The sequence below is a fragment of the Pavona decussata genome, unplaced genomic scaffold (genome assembly GCF_977016875.1).
Source record: "Pavona decussata unplaced genomic scaffold, jaPavDecu1.1 SCAFFOLD_16, whole genome shotgun sequence".
In the NCBI taxonomy this organism is placed as follows: domain Eukaryota; kingdom Metazoa; phylum Cnidaria; class Anthozoa; order Scleractinia; family Agariciidae; genus Pavona; species Pavona decussata.
This window is the reverse complement of record NW_028145439.1, coordinates 2,574,349-2,588,234: the sequence shown is the minus strand read 5'-3', so window position 1 is coordinate 2,588,234 and position 13,886 is coordinate 2,574,349. Positions and strand designations below refer to the sequence as shown.

General features: G+C 37.0%; 1 protein-coding gene and 1 long non-coding RNA gene across 2 annotated transcripts in view; both read left to right on the top strand.

Moving 5' to 3' along the window:
- Positions 1-13,886, top strand: part of LOC146487318 (adenosine receptor A3-like) — a 56,537-nt gene that overhangs the window by 13,207 nt on the left and 29,444 nt on the right. The window contains exon 1 of the mRNA XM_085087029.1: positions 7,144-7,248. Within this exon, the coding sequence (XP_084943155.1) occupies positions 7,206-7,248 (43 nt within the window). The 5' untranslated portion in view covers positions 7,144-7,205. Of the gene's footprint in view, positions 7,249-13,886 lie in introns of the transcript that reaches the window.
- Positions 8,807-13,460, top strand: LOC146487321 (uncharacterized). Its single transcript, XR_014857469.1, has 3 exons — positions 8,807-8,874; positions 8,978-9,041; positions 9,942-13,460. It is a non-coding gene; the product is annotated as an uncharacterized LOC146487321 (long non-coding RNA).

Genomic DNA, 13,886 nt, shown 5'->3' with positions numbered 1-13,886 from the left:
ACAAATTGGACAGAACCCCAATCTTCCCTTAAGCTGGCCTAAATGAGCATCTTAGAACAGAAAACAAAAGCATTTGTTAATTCACTTAGTTCATTCACACGCATGCACCTCACCCACTATTGGTTACTCAAGGGTGATTTGTTAGATTGTTTAAGCGTAACCAAGAGACTGATATACTACAAATAAATTCCAGTAACAGTGGTGATTTCAGCAGGTGTTCCATGCAGGTGCTAAGGCAGTCTATTAAAGCCGATTAAAAATTACACAACCCTTGCAAAATGTTAAATTATCGGTTTTTCTAACATCTGGGTCATCATACTAATATTGTACAGGGAACCCCTGAATGACAGATTCTATTTGCTATCCAAGACAAACACAAAACCAAACGTATTTTTTCAGTAGGACTAGAGTTTGAGCTAATAGTAAACATCTAGATCCTGGAAGGAATAAGTGGCAAAGCCTGATTGCTCATCAAGGGACTGTCTATACAATAGCAAAAGCCACCATTGATTGTTTATAGAGTATATATTAGCTTAGCTTCGGTTCCTTTCCCCCAGGTGTGGAAAAGGGCCACTTTTATAGAATGTATCGAATACAAAATAATCAAGAAATGTGTAATTAAATGATAACTTTATTCTGAGGCTTTGATTAATGAAATAAAAGATGATAAATTAACAACATTCTAAAACAGCTTTTGAAATAAAATATATAAATACCATTGTAGAACCAAATGAGCCTCATCTATGACTATCGCTCGCACTCTCCTCTGAAATTCCTCTCCTTTTGACATCCTTGCTACGGTTTTGTTGTCCACAAAAACCTCGGGATGACCAAACAGCAAACTACATTTGTTAACATCTTTTGGGACCGTAACGTTCTGCTCTCCTTCATCTTCCACGATACTTTTTTAAAACACAGACATTCACACAGCCTTTTAACTTCTGCAACTGATCCCGGATCAGTGCATTTAACAGCAACACAACGATGACTATCGAGTCTTTCTGTTTACCTTCACTTTCAAGTTTGCATAAAATCAAAAATCCCAGGAAACCCTTGATAACAGAGCGATTTGCCAAAAGCCGTTGGCAACATAGTCAGTACATCCCTTTTCCCCAGACAAATGGCCCCAATCTCATCGTTCTGCTCCTTTTTCAATTCTAGGTTAGGATTTCCTAATTTAGTCACAGAAAATTCAAAACCATCGTGGAATACTTTCTCTACATTCGTCGCCATTTTGTCAAGATGCTTAAGTCTGCGTATTTGAACCTCATGACAAGAAACTTGTCATCCGAAACGCTTTATCCCAGAGTCTCTCGTTTCCCGCTACGCTGGACAAGGGTAACCAGGGCTCTGGAAACGAGATTGAGGAATAAACTATGTCAACATTTGCGCTTGTGATGAGAGTGTGAAAATAAGTTTTGAAATTACAACAAGAAGAAATTGAGGCAAGTCAAAGTCTACAAGGTATATCTGATGGACTGAAACGGTAATCATGTAGTTTTCCCCCCGAGATCCACCCTGGGTTTACTGTGTTGTCTGTACCGGATTCTCATCAATAACATTACAGGAAAAGTAAAACCGAAATTAACTTAAATCAAGTCAACAAATTAAAAACTATCGAAACATCAATGCGGTATTTTTTCAATACTATCCTCAAACAAAAAGCTGATATATTTAGGAGACTGAAGTTTGTCTTCCGCAAGGATCAAAGCTCAAGAGATGCGGATAAGCGCAAGACTTGCAATGTGTTTAATACGCTTAATCAATGCCGGGACGTTCACCAGGAATGAAACGAAAAAAAAAAAGAATTCTTTTCAGGTTGACTTGTTAAAATACTATTACAGCCAAAACTAGCTTTAATGTCTGTTTGAGATGAATCACTGATAGTAATAAAATGCTGACTGGAAAAACATAACATCATTCTGCATTATTGCTGACGGAAGGGCTGATCGAATTTTAAGATAAGAGTACAATCTTCATTTATAGTCCGACTTTGAGGAATTTAAATGCTCTGACATGTCTGCAGTCCAGATATTTGTAGTAGATTACATGTGAAGGCGTCAGATTTTTTGTTAAGCAAGCTAAAATGTTTGTCTTCTCCTTCCTCGATCGTTGTCTAAGCCAGTTGTCACTCGGCTGAGGTTGCGTGGCAAATGTTATAGGCGTTTCACCAGTAGGACAATTCCCAACATTTGCGCATGAAATGAAAAAAGACGAATTTGAAATAAAATTCCAAAATGAGAAGGATCAAGATGCTGAACAAAACCACCGCGACTGAGATTTTCTCTTTGTCGTTTTTCTTTTTCTTTTCTTTAGTTGCGTTTTTGCTATTATTTGGTGGGATGTAGGCGGAAAGGGAGATGGGGTGGGGGTGGAACATGGCAGTGAAAACTCAAGTTGATCAGAAGCATAGAGCAAATGCATTTGGTGATGATCGTTGTCAAACACGCTACTAAGTATAGCATGCAGGTTCTTTCCCTCTCAGAGGTAGTCGAGAGAGATAGATTTCTGGCACGAGGAAACTCCTCTTTCCTGTCTAGTTCTGTTTAAAAAATAGGGGGAAATCAGTAAAGGAAATAAAATTTTCTTTCATGCTCTCAGTTTCACTCAAATGAAAAAACTTTACCAGCCCTTTCTAGCAACAACACTATTTCTTCCTGAATTTCTTCATAGGGCCCGATCTTTTGTGTTTTTAGGTACGAACAAACGTCGATTTTACATCGATTAAGCATAACACATTGGAAATCTTGCGCATCTTTTCAGCTTGATCCGCACGGTCAGGTGCCATGGAGAAAGACAAACGTCACTCTCCTAAATAGATTAGCTTTTTGTTTGAGGTGAATACATGATTTTCGTTTCAGTCCGGCAATCAAATATACCTTGCAGACCTTGACTTGCCTCAATTTTTTCTTGTTGCAAATTTCAAAAATTATTGTCACACTATCATCGCAAGCGCAAATATTGACATTTATTTCTGTCCTTTTTGCGCGCTTGCGTATCACATTTTACATGTCACGCAATGAAAATACTAATCGCTTCGTACAAAAAGTTATGCGGAATTTGAGACAATTTTCAGCCTTGCGTAGGAGATGTGATATCGCCAAATATAATGCGAGTAACGATTGCAGACAAGTAAGAGCATTTCTTTATATCTTTAGCTTTCAGTCGCGTTTAATATCCGGTTGTGATCAAATGAGTCAAGTATTCTGTAACAATGTTGCACTATTTCTTCAGTATTTTTGACAAACACACAGAAAAACTAAGCTTGATTGGCAAGTGTATTTATACAGATGCGCATAGAGAAGATTTTTTGTTTCTACTTTCTGGTGATAAATGTATACAAAGGTAAAACAACGGAAGCGTTTTATCCATGTGGCAAGTCGAGAAACGGGCCGACTGATGTTACATTTACGTTACATGTTACATTTACGTCGGTGCGCGATCAGTGGACTTCATTCGCAATATTTAAGCAAATTCTATTTTAGGTCACGTAAAAAGGTAGGATTTACACTTTCTAGCTTAAAATAACGGTAGTTTGGAAGTGTAGCATGATATGAGAGACAGGGTATTGATTTCACTGATTTCAAGTTATTTCCCTGGGAAGGCTCTTTGATCTCGCTTGAACGTCTCAATACAAACTCGAAAATTTCACCTGAAAAGAATCATTTGATAACTTAATGGTTATATGGGGAGCACTCAAGTTTAAAGCTAGTTATTTACGTGTATAAAGGCATAAGATGAAACCAAAGACCTTGACTTTTATCTAAAGCTTCCGTGAACTGTACTGACGCGTGCAAAGTAACAGGAGGAACTTGCGAATTGTGTCAAGGTGCATTCAACACATCTCGACCTAGCGCGCTCCGTTTTTACGGGCCAAACTAAATATTTTAACATGATAAATAAGAAAAGTCGTCTGTTCAAAAAAGTTATTTTAATAGTAGCATAGTCGTATACCCCAGATGATATGGTCATTTGAAATATGGCAAAAATCACTCTATCTAAGGAATAGCAAACATTGCATCAGTTTACGTAGGCAACTTCAAATGAAATAATGTTCAGGCCGAGATAAAATATAGTTTGGAAGCAAGCACGAGGGATGTAAAAACGATTGTGAAAATAACATCTCGAGAAAACGTTTCCTTCTCTTTAACGCGAGTTTTTAAAATGTACTAATTTGCATAATTTAAATCGCGCCATTGCTGGAACTTTTGAATCTTATTTTTGAAAATAGTTCACCAAAACGGTCTTTTGGGGCAAATAAAAAGAAATTCGAATTTTTGCTTCTGTCACCGAATTCTTGAAAGTTACTGACAACGGCTCTTAAACAACAAATAAAAGGAACAATTTTTGAGATAAATTCAGTACAGTTATGATGGACATGTATAGCACGAGGGATGTAAAAACGATTGTGAAAATAACATCTCGAGAAAAAGTTTCCTTCTCTTTAACGCGAGTTTTTAAAATGTACTAATTTGCATAATTTAAATCGGGCAATCGCTGGAACTTTTGAGTATTATTTTTGAAAATAGTTCACCAAAACGGTCTTTTGGGGCAAATAAAAAGAAATTCGAATTTTTGCTTCTGTCACCGAATTCTTGAAAGTTACTGACAACGGCTCTTAAACAACAAATAAAAGGAACAATTTTTGAGATAAATTCAGTACAGTTATGATGGACAGGTATGAGTAAGAACCCTCAAACATGACTATCAAGGCCTGAACTTATGACAAATTTAAAGAAAAGGCTTTGAACTTAAGTTTAATCTTAAATAGCGGCCTTGGAACACCTGCAACGGAAGTTTTATAGCTTCGACCATCGAGAGTCTGTTTTCCTGTGACAACAGGATAATATCAGCGGGTATCCATTTTATGGGAAAAACGTGATAACATGAAAAAAATATATAATAAAGGGAAATAGTAATAAAATAAAAACTATCCAATAAAGAAACAATAGGATAATTTTTGCTGACGTCATTTTTTACATTTTGCCTCATTTGCATGAGAACAAACGGGCACTCTGAACTAAAAGAACATGTCACTCTTGGTCAGTCAGTGTAAATATCGTGTGACACTTGTGGTTGAATATTTTAGAAATTTGCTTTCATACCATGAGTTGGGTGGCAAGAGTTGCCATACATTATTTGCAAATTTTTCATACTCATAACGTTCGAATTCCTTTATAGAAATACTGTTTAAGCTACCACGCACCAATTTTCCGAAAATACTAGGTTTGCCAAGCTCTTGCAATTTATGAAGATCATTTGTCTGTCAGTAGCTAGTTTTGGTCTTATTCTAATGTATGCTAAGCAGGCGAAACATTTAAGCAAACATCTCCTATTTCAGAGTGGTTATCGTACGAGAGATAACTTGGCTTAAGATACGCGGTTGTTTTATCAGTGCACGGTGATAACGAGAGGATACGCTTGGTGATGCACCTCAAATATCTTTTATATGTTAGTAAGAATCTGTTGTTTATCTAACTTCTCAGATCACTGATAAATGATATTAACGTTTCGTACGAAGGATTCAGTCTAATTTAAGACTTTAGTTAATATGTCAATATGAATGATAGTTTTTTTTTTATGACAGCAATAAATATACCACGCATGCAAGAAATGAATTTAATTTTACTTTACTGCTAAATTGTACAAATTATGGTGCAAGTTATAATGCCAACTTGGAAAAATATTGAACCTGTGTAGGACTGCTCACCCCTTAGTAATTCCATGTCTCCAGCCGAGGCTAATTAGCCTTTACTATATCATAGTGCAGAAGATGGCGTGTAGATACAGGATGTTAGTACTTATTTCGCTCAAGGTACGCTGTGCTCAAGTACCTTAGTGTATCCGTGATTCCTCCATGGCCACCTCACAGAATCTCGAGTCTTCAAGGCTGGTGTCGTGCGATCAGTTCTTTGCCTACTAACCGAATAAGTGCGTCGTTTGCGCATATTTCAAATTTTGATTTGAACAGCCGGGTTCCAGATAGATCAGCATGAACTATTCAAAACGGCAGCGTTTTTGTGACCAGAAATCACCAAATCAAAAAGCTAAGGAAGCTGATATTTCAACGAAGACCCGGAAATGGAAACCTTGGGCACAAATTGCCGCAGAAACGAACAACAATTGTCCTCGACTTCAATTAAAAAAAATTGAAAGTAATATTTTTGAGAAAAATTATACGGTTGTGATGGACATGAACTCAAAATAACAACCCCAAAATATGACTATTGAGGCTTTATTCCACCAAATTAAGAAAAAGCTTTGAACTTTTGAGACCAAACTTTTAAGCTTAAAAATTTAAAAAGCCAGCCTTGGAACAGCTGCAACGGAAGTTTTATAGGAAACTTCGACCATCGATTGACAGGATAATATCAGCGGGTGTTCATTTTAGCATATGGACAAATAATAATAATAATAATAATAATAATAATAATAATAATAATAATAATAATAATAATAATAATAATAATAATAGTGAAATAACATGAAATAACAATGAAATAAAAACTAAGCATTGAAGAAACTGTAAGAGAGATCTTTGCTGACGTCATTGATCACATTTTGCCTCATTTGCATATATCAAACAACCAGCTCCGAACAAATGGACACTCTAAACTAAAAGAACATGTCACTCTTGGTATTCGGTTTAAATATTGACGAGACTGAGAAATTTGACTTGATAACACAAATTTACATTGTGAATGACTTGGTGGCAAGAGTTGCCATACATTCTTTACCAATTTTTGATCCTCACAACGTTCGTTTAACAAAATACTGTCTAACCTGCCACGCACAAATGTTCTGAAAATGCTCCTTTTGCCAAGCACTTTTAATCTATGAAGGCTATTTACCTGCCATTAGCTAGTTTTGTCCTATATGCTAATTATAATGTTGAAATATTGAGGCGAAGCATTAGCTGAAATGTCCGCTATATATCACAAACTTCATAGCCTGTTTCCTTTAATGACATAACGACATAAAAAAAAGATCAGTTTTTTTTCTTTATATTTAATGTCGTTATGTCACATGTCAACCAGGCTTCGTGTAAGTGGTTGACAAGTATCTATTTACGTAGACAGGTAAGTGATTAAAACAGGAAACTATTATTACCGGCTTACATTGTTCACAGCAGGTATCCTGCTAAATTACCCTTTACTCAGTTTTTCTTTTTCGAGTTAAATTTTGAAAGCGCTTTTTTCCGCCTGATGTCCGAACAAGAATCACCACTGCTCAGCAACCTTCACTCGGGTAAGCTATTTAAACTAAGGGAACTCAGAAAACTCTATAAGGAACACCAAGTCAGCTGTCTGTTTTTTAAGATGTTGCGAACACTAAAGTGTTGTTAAGATACGACGGTGCTACCAGAATAAGACCTGCTTGCACATGAGCTTGCTAGTTTTTCTTAATAACGAGTAAGAATGCAACAGCCTTTTTTTTATTCTCTTGTGTAGTTCAGGATTTGGCTAATCAATAACTGGCAAAACAGCTGTGGAAACTAAAATCTTTATAAGGAAAAATTTGCATCTCGACAAGATTGCTAGAGTAAACAAGTAGCATTTTTGCGTCTTTCCAGGTTATTATATAACGTTATATATATTCTGGAGTGCAAAAGGGCAACAAAATTTGTCAAATTTGTTGGTTTCCTTGAGAATCTCCCTGTCCAAAACGAGGGCGTTTTATTTTCATAGGACTTTTTAGGAAAGCCCAGGACACTTGCTAACTGGATAAGTTAGTAAGTTAGCGCAACATGTTAGCACAGCATGTTTGTTCATAAATGTTTGTTCATGTTTACCAACCATGTTTGTTCATACTTCGAAACTTTTACACCGGGAATCAGGTTAATTAGCTCGCGGAGCTGACGGGATGTTTGCCGAAGATTGTTCCGAAGTCCGTTTTGTTTTTCTGACCTCCCGATTCCGTCGCTAGTAATGTTATCTTTCTGCGCCATGAGAAGTCGACTTACTCTAGGCGGAGGCTAATTTTCGTGGCTTACATCGCTCAAGGCTTCTCCGCCGCAATAAAATATACCAGCCCGCGTGGACAATACGGCCAGCAACCAGGGTAAGGCTAAACCGGATAGCTCTTTTGCCGTCATCAAAAACATATCGGATAGGGCTACCGTTCACACACAAAACGTCGATTTCGTATCGATTTTTGTGCCGGAGCGATGCTGCGTTGCTTCGGTCTTCAAAGTGAATCGTCACAAATCGGATAGGTTTTCGTAACACTTTCTTGAGTTGTGTGAAGAGAAAATCGAAGCGAAACGGAAGTCATTAACGAGGAGCGAGGATTGGATTCCAGGAGAATGATATGGCGGCGGCAATGGTTCTGCTGTGTTTGTTCTGTTCGCGTAAAATGCAATACAGCATAGCGTAGACATAGCCTTAATGTTAAATTACCACACAGAAAAATATGGTGACTGTTACATTTACCCAAAATCCCTAGCGTATGAAAAACCTAAAAGCACAAATTAAAACACGCAGAAAAGTTCTATAAATTTAAAACCTAGCATACACAATGTTCTTGGTAGATGGAGGATTCTCACAAAAAAATATGGCTTCCTTTGTGCCTACTGGCTGTGTTAGGTTCCCAAGGCATTCCCAAGGCAGCCGCCATCTTGGATTTAACGGTGTTCTTTAACGTCCAACTTTATTTTCGTTCATGTTATATCCTTAGTAGATATGAAAACAATCAATTCTCTAGTAACAAAAATGCATCAATTAGAAGACCATAAACCGAAGCATGAAGCTTTTTTCTGTCAACTTAAAAAATATGTAATATTTAATTTATCATACATTTCTCGTTGCAGGGGAAAGTATTTTTTTCAGAGTTATTACCAGCACTGACGGGTCAGATTTGTTGTTTCCCGGTAAGGTATGTACTGAAAAATTGTTGTTTTGAAACGTTTCAACAACAAAATATTTTATGACATAGAAGCAAAATGTAATTTAGTTTTATTTAAAGTTGTTTGTCACAGGTCTTATTGTACTGAAGAACAGCAACTCCCACAGTCGATTCATTCAGCAGCTCCTGAAAAAATAGTGAGTACCTACTAAAGGTGAACTGAATTCATGTTACAAAATGGACAAAAAGATAGCTTGTTATAGAAATCCCTAAACGGAAACAAGAACTAATTGACACTTTTTCTTGTAAACGATGAAAGTGTACCGTGATTACTGTAACATTGAGCGCAATCAGTGATCGGTAGCTAAGGACTGTTTTTCGCTGATGAAGAAAGCATAAGTTTCGATGTCACCACTGAGAAACGGGTGCGCAAGTTGGACAAGAAAAATGTTTTGCTCCTTTTCTTCGGACTTGTTTTTAAAAGAGTTTATATGGAATCTTATGTGCGTGCGTTTACTGGCTCGCTGGCGAAGCCGGGCCTGACACACTGGCAAGACTTCCATCTATTTTCTTTGCTTTTTTTTTTTTTTTATTATAATCCTGTACTATTTCAATGCAATTGATAACCAGGTTCTACAGCAGGAAATCAGGTTGCCAGGGATAGTGGATGCTACCTGGCTTAGTAACACTGGTTCAGTTTCCATTTACAAGTTTATAAATATATAAACACTCTTACTAAACAGAACTAGACCGACAAAGAAAAAATTCACCTTGATTCGATGAACAATGATGATTTTATTTAAGTGTCGAGGTATTTCAGTACTGAGTACTGTAGTGCTAATTAGGGACTCTATAAATCAGTGAAATAAATACACAAACTGAACATAACGTTGATTAAAAACCCCAACTGGTGGGAGGCAAATCAGTTGGCTGTTTACAAAGTGTGGCCTTGGATATGAAAAGGGAGTTAGCGTGAAACAAATCTAAGTGGTCAGAGCGGGACTCGAACCCTGGGCCTCCGGATTCAATGTCAGGAGCGCTAACCATTAGGCTGTGCTGTCTTCCTAAATTCGCTTCGCTTTTTTTTTTTTTTTCAGAGAGATGGCTAATGCTTCTAATCCGCAAAACGGAACAGAAACTGACACAAGTTTCCAGGCGCTTTTTCCATCTGAGTGCATTGCCTGGCTTACAGTATTCATGGCCGAGTCTGTTGCTATAGTAACACTTAATTTCCTAACAGTTATTGTTTTTATAAGAAACCGCAGTCTTCGCAAGCGCAGCATGTACCTAGTGATCAACCTGGCAGTTGCAGATATGTTGGTTGGAGGATGTTCAGAAATCACAAAATTTCTTTTGTTTAAAGAATCATGCTCCTTCTGGAATACCCAACAGCTACCTTCTTTCAAACTTGTTTACGTTTACATGACGGACGCGTTTCTTGCGGCTTCTTTGTCAAGCCTCGCTACAATCTCGTTAGAACGAACGCATGCGACGTTTCGTCTTTTCAAACATCGTATTATTAGAAAGTGGGTGTTTGTATTTATTATTACAATAATTTGGGTAACATCTGGGCTGTCACTATTTGCTAGTTATTATTTAGTTAACTCCCCGGAAAGCTATTTCTATAGACGTGGTTCAGTAACTGTTTTTTGTCTATTTGTTGTTTGCGTTTCTTATGCGTCCATTTTTGTCAAGATTTCTTGTGGAGTGCGTCCTCAGCGCCATGGCGCAACCAGCATAGAGAGGAAACTGACCAAGACATTGTTCATCGTGACTTTGGTATCTTTACTGATGTGGCTCCCGTTTACGATATATTCTCTACTGTTGGCCACTTTTCAATCCTTTCTTCCTTTGCGGGTAATTCTTCATCTTGTGCAGGCTCTCAACGTTTTGTTTTATGGAAACTCCCTTGCCAATCCTATTTTATATGCAATCAGAATGCCAGACTTTAAAAGAGCTCTCATTTCACTCTTTCGACGTCGTCAGCAAAGACGACTTGAAATTATTCCCCTTGGTCTCTTGTGATTACTAAGGGCATTTGTTGCCCCATAATTTTGTTACAGGATAACTGGCTGGAAGCCTTAAATTAAAGTTGATTTCTTGAAGAAACAAGATATAATGAAAAGGAGGGCAGTAGATAAAGAACTTGCCTAGTGAATTTCAAAACCTAATAAACAGGTCTAGTATATTGCATTTGGCAACTTGTGTTTCGTCATTCAAGTTATATTCGTATTGCATTAGTGGACCATACTGTGTGAGATCTTGACAAAAATAAATTTGTCATCTGGAGGAGTGATTTGTTTAGCGTGATAGAGTGACATATGTGTCTTTTCGGTCAGTTTTGTATTGTTTATGCAAGCGTTAGAGACAGATCCTTCCCTCCCGCATTGGTAGGACTGTGTAATATAGATAGACATGTTTAATGGCCATTCGATGTTACAATTTAGTTACACTAGTACTGTTGCAGAGCTGAATATGTCTTTTCAGAATGCCAGCGCGAAGGTCTTTGTACGCTCTTTGATAGACGAAGGCAGAGTGGATAGCAAAATCTAGAGCACGTTCATGCGACAGGCGCATGCGTAATCTGACGAGAAATGTGTTAACAAGAAAACGCCTAAAATTACAGTATTACAGAATGGAGACGTGTCTACGGATTTGTGTCTAACTTTTGTAACTGATTGAAAATTTCCATAGCCAATTAGGTGGCTACTAGTTGACCTGGGGCCGTTTCTCGAAAGTGCCGATAATTAACGGGACCAGAAAGGTGTTGTTGTTTACATTCAATATCGAAATTTCAATAGTTTTGTACATAATATGATAAAACTTTGAGTTAAAAAAACAAAATAAACTGGTTTGTTAGCTAGGATCCGCGCTTTTATTCTATAGATTTTGATTTGAATATTTGATGTCGGGCCCGAAAAGTTAGCGGGACTTTCGAGAAACGGGCCCCTAGTCTTTTAGGTCAGTAACTATTCATTCAATTTTGTATCACATCTGCTTCGTTCATTCTTATTAGAGCATTATTAGCCTTAGAGGACTAAAGTACAATCTCGTACCTGAGAGTCCTCAGGCTCTTAGGCCAGCGAACTCTGGGTACGAGATTGACTAAAATATAGCCGTATTCAGGTTTTACTTTTTCTGACGTCATTTCTTATTGTCCAATAAGGCTGCCCTAAAATTGATAAGAAATAACGATAATTTCCTGGCGGTTAAACACCGATAAACAAATTAAATTGCCTGAACACTGCTACTTTGGTGCTTAAAGAATAACCGTTTGTACCTTAAAACGTTTGTTAGATAAGATAACCGCACTTTTTCAGCATGATTTTCATGTTTGCTTAGATATCCCAGCTGAACACAGCGCACATGTATTTACTACAAATGTGCTGCTGTCGAACGAAAATATCATCATTATATCAACAGTTGACAACAAAATAATTGAGAAACCAATTTGTGCTCTGCTTTGATTCTCGTCCTTAAAGATGAGGAGGAAATTCAAATGATTCAGAAATTATAGGCACAACTCATGTCTATGTAAAGTCAAGTTATCACACGTCAAGTGATTGTCAAGCTTAGTTGTGTGAACAACAGGGAATGATCATATGTTTCCTCAGGTATGATGTCTACAGCTTGTACCAGCTCTCTTTCGGCCAACGATTCATACGTAAAAAGAGAAGGCGATGATCTCTTGCTAATAAAGAAATACCAGGACAGAGGGTCACAATGCACTGACAATTTATCTGAGGAGCGCGAAAGAAATATTTCGTATTAGTAGATACCAACTACTCATGATCTAACTCAAGATAGTTATTACCATTCAACTTTTCACAGTCTCCTGGGTTTCGTACGCAATTTTTTTTTCAGTTACAGGATCTGTCTAGATCTATACTTTGATTTAGCTATAAACTAAAACCATTTCAGAATCGGTGAATAATTGTTAAGTTGAGGGGTAAGGTTTTTATTTTAGTGTCGTAAAACCAAAACCAAAGTAATTACTCTGGCCAATCACAACAGACGTAAACCGCACAATGCAACAATCAGAACATGAAGTAAATACATGTAACCGGCGCCAAGCGAGCAAACCGCGATTTGTTTGGCGCCAAAAAATCCCAGACTGCGCAGTGAAGCAAACCAAAGCATTAGCGAAGTTACTTTCGACACTCAATTGAAAACCACTTTCTAAGTAATCTTAAAGTTTTATAGTAACTTTTACCTCAGCTAAATGTTATAATGCATATAATTAGCTAACATATTTATAGCAATTACATGTAAGATTTCTTTAGCACGCTCATTACACTTGTATTTATATTATATTTGATCTGATTTCTAGCAATTAAGACAGTAAGTCTCAATATAGATATTTGATGCTTTTATTTGTATCTCGGTTGATTTATATTAATTAATACAACTGTTGTACGTCAGTTTCAATACATAGTCAATGTTGTTATCTCTATATTTGGTAGGTTTATATTCATTAATTAAGATTGAAGCTTCGTTACCTATTTTATAGTTATGAGTTATGATCGATATGTATTTGATTCATGTCAATTACGGTTAGTCTATGTGCATGCACAACGCAGCTTCAATAAATAAAACTTAAACTCGTTGCCGGTTAACCTTATTACCTTATGTTTCCTAACAGCTCTTCTTAACTTTCCGCGAGGCTTCACTAAACCACTGTATTCACCACACAATTTTTGCAATCTTGACCAGGTTAACAATTTGGCTTAGTTTGATTAGAATGGGCGCATTTCCTCTGATTTGTTGGAAAAATCAGAGTCATCACTACATAAAGGTCGAAGTCTAATAAATAGGCCATTCCCGAGTTGCCGTGAGCTTCATTTTGAAACCGAGGCTAACTGCAAAGCTTTTCATATGAAAATTAGTTTTGTTTGCATATGAATGGAAACTAGTTTTCATAATAGAAACTTTGCACTTATCCTCGCTTTTCATAATGAGGTTCAAAGCAACTCGTAAATGGCCTATTGGTCAATCTGATCAAGTTCTTCTTTGCTGGATGAAATTGTCGACAAGATCTCATT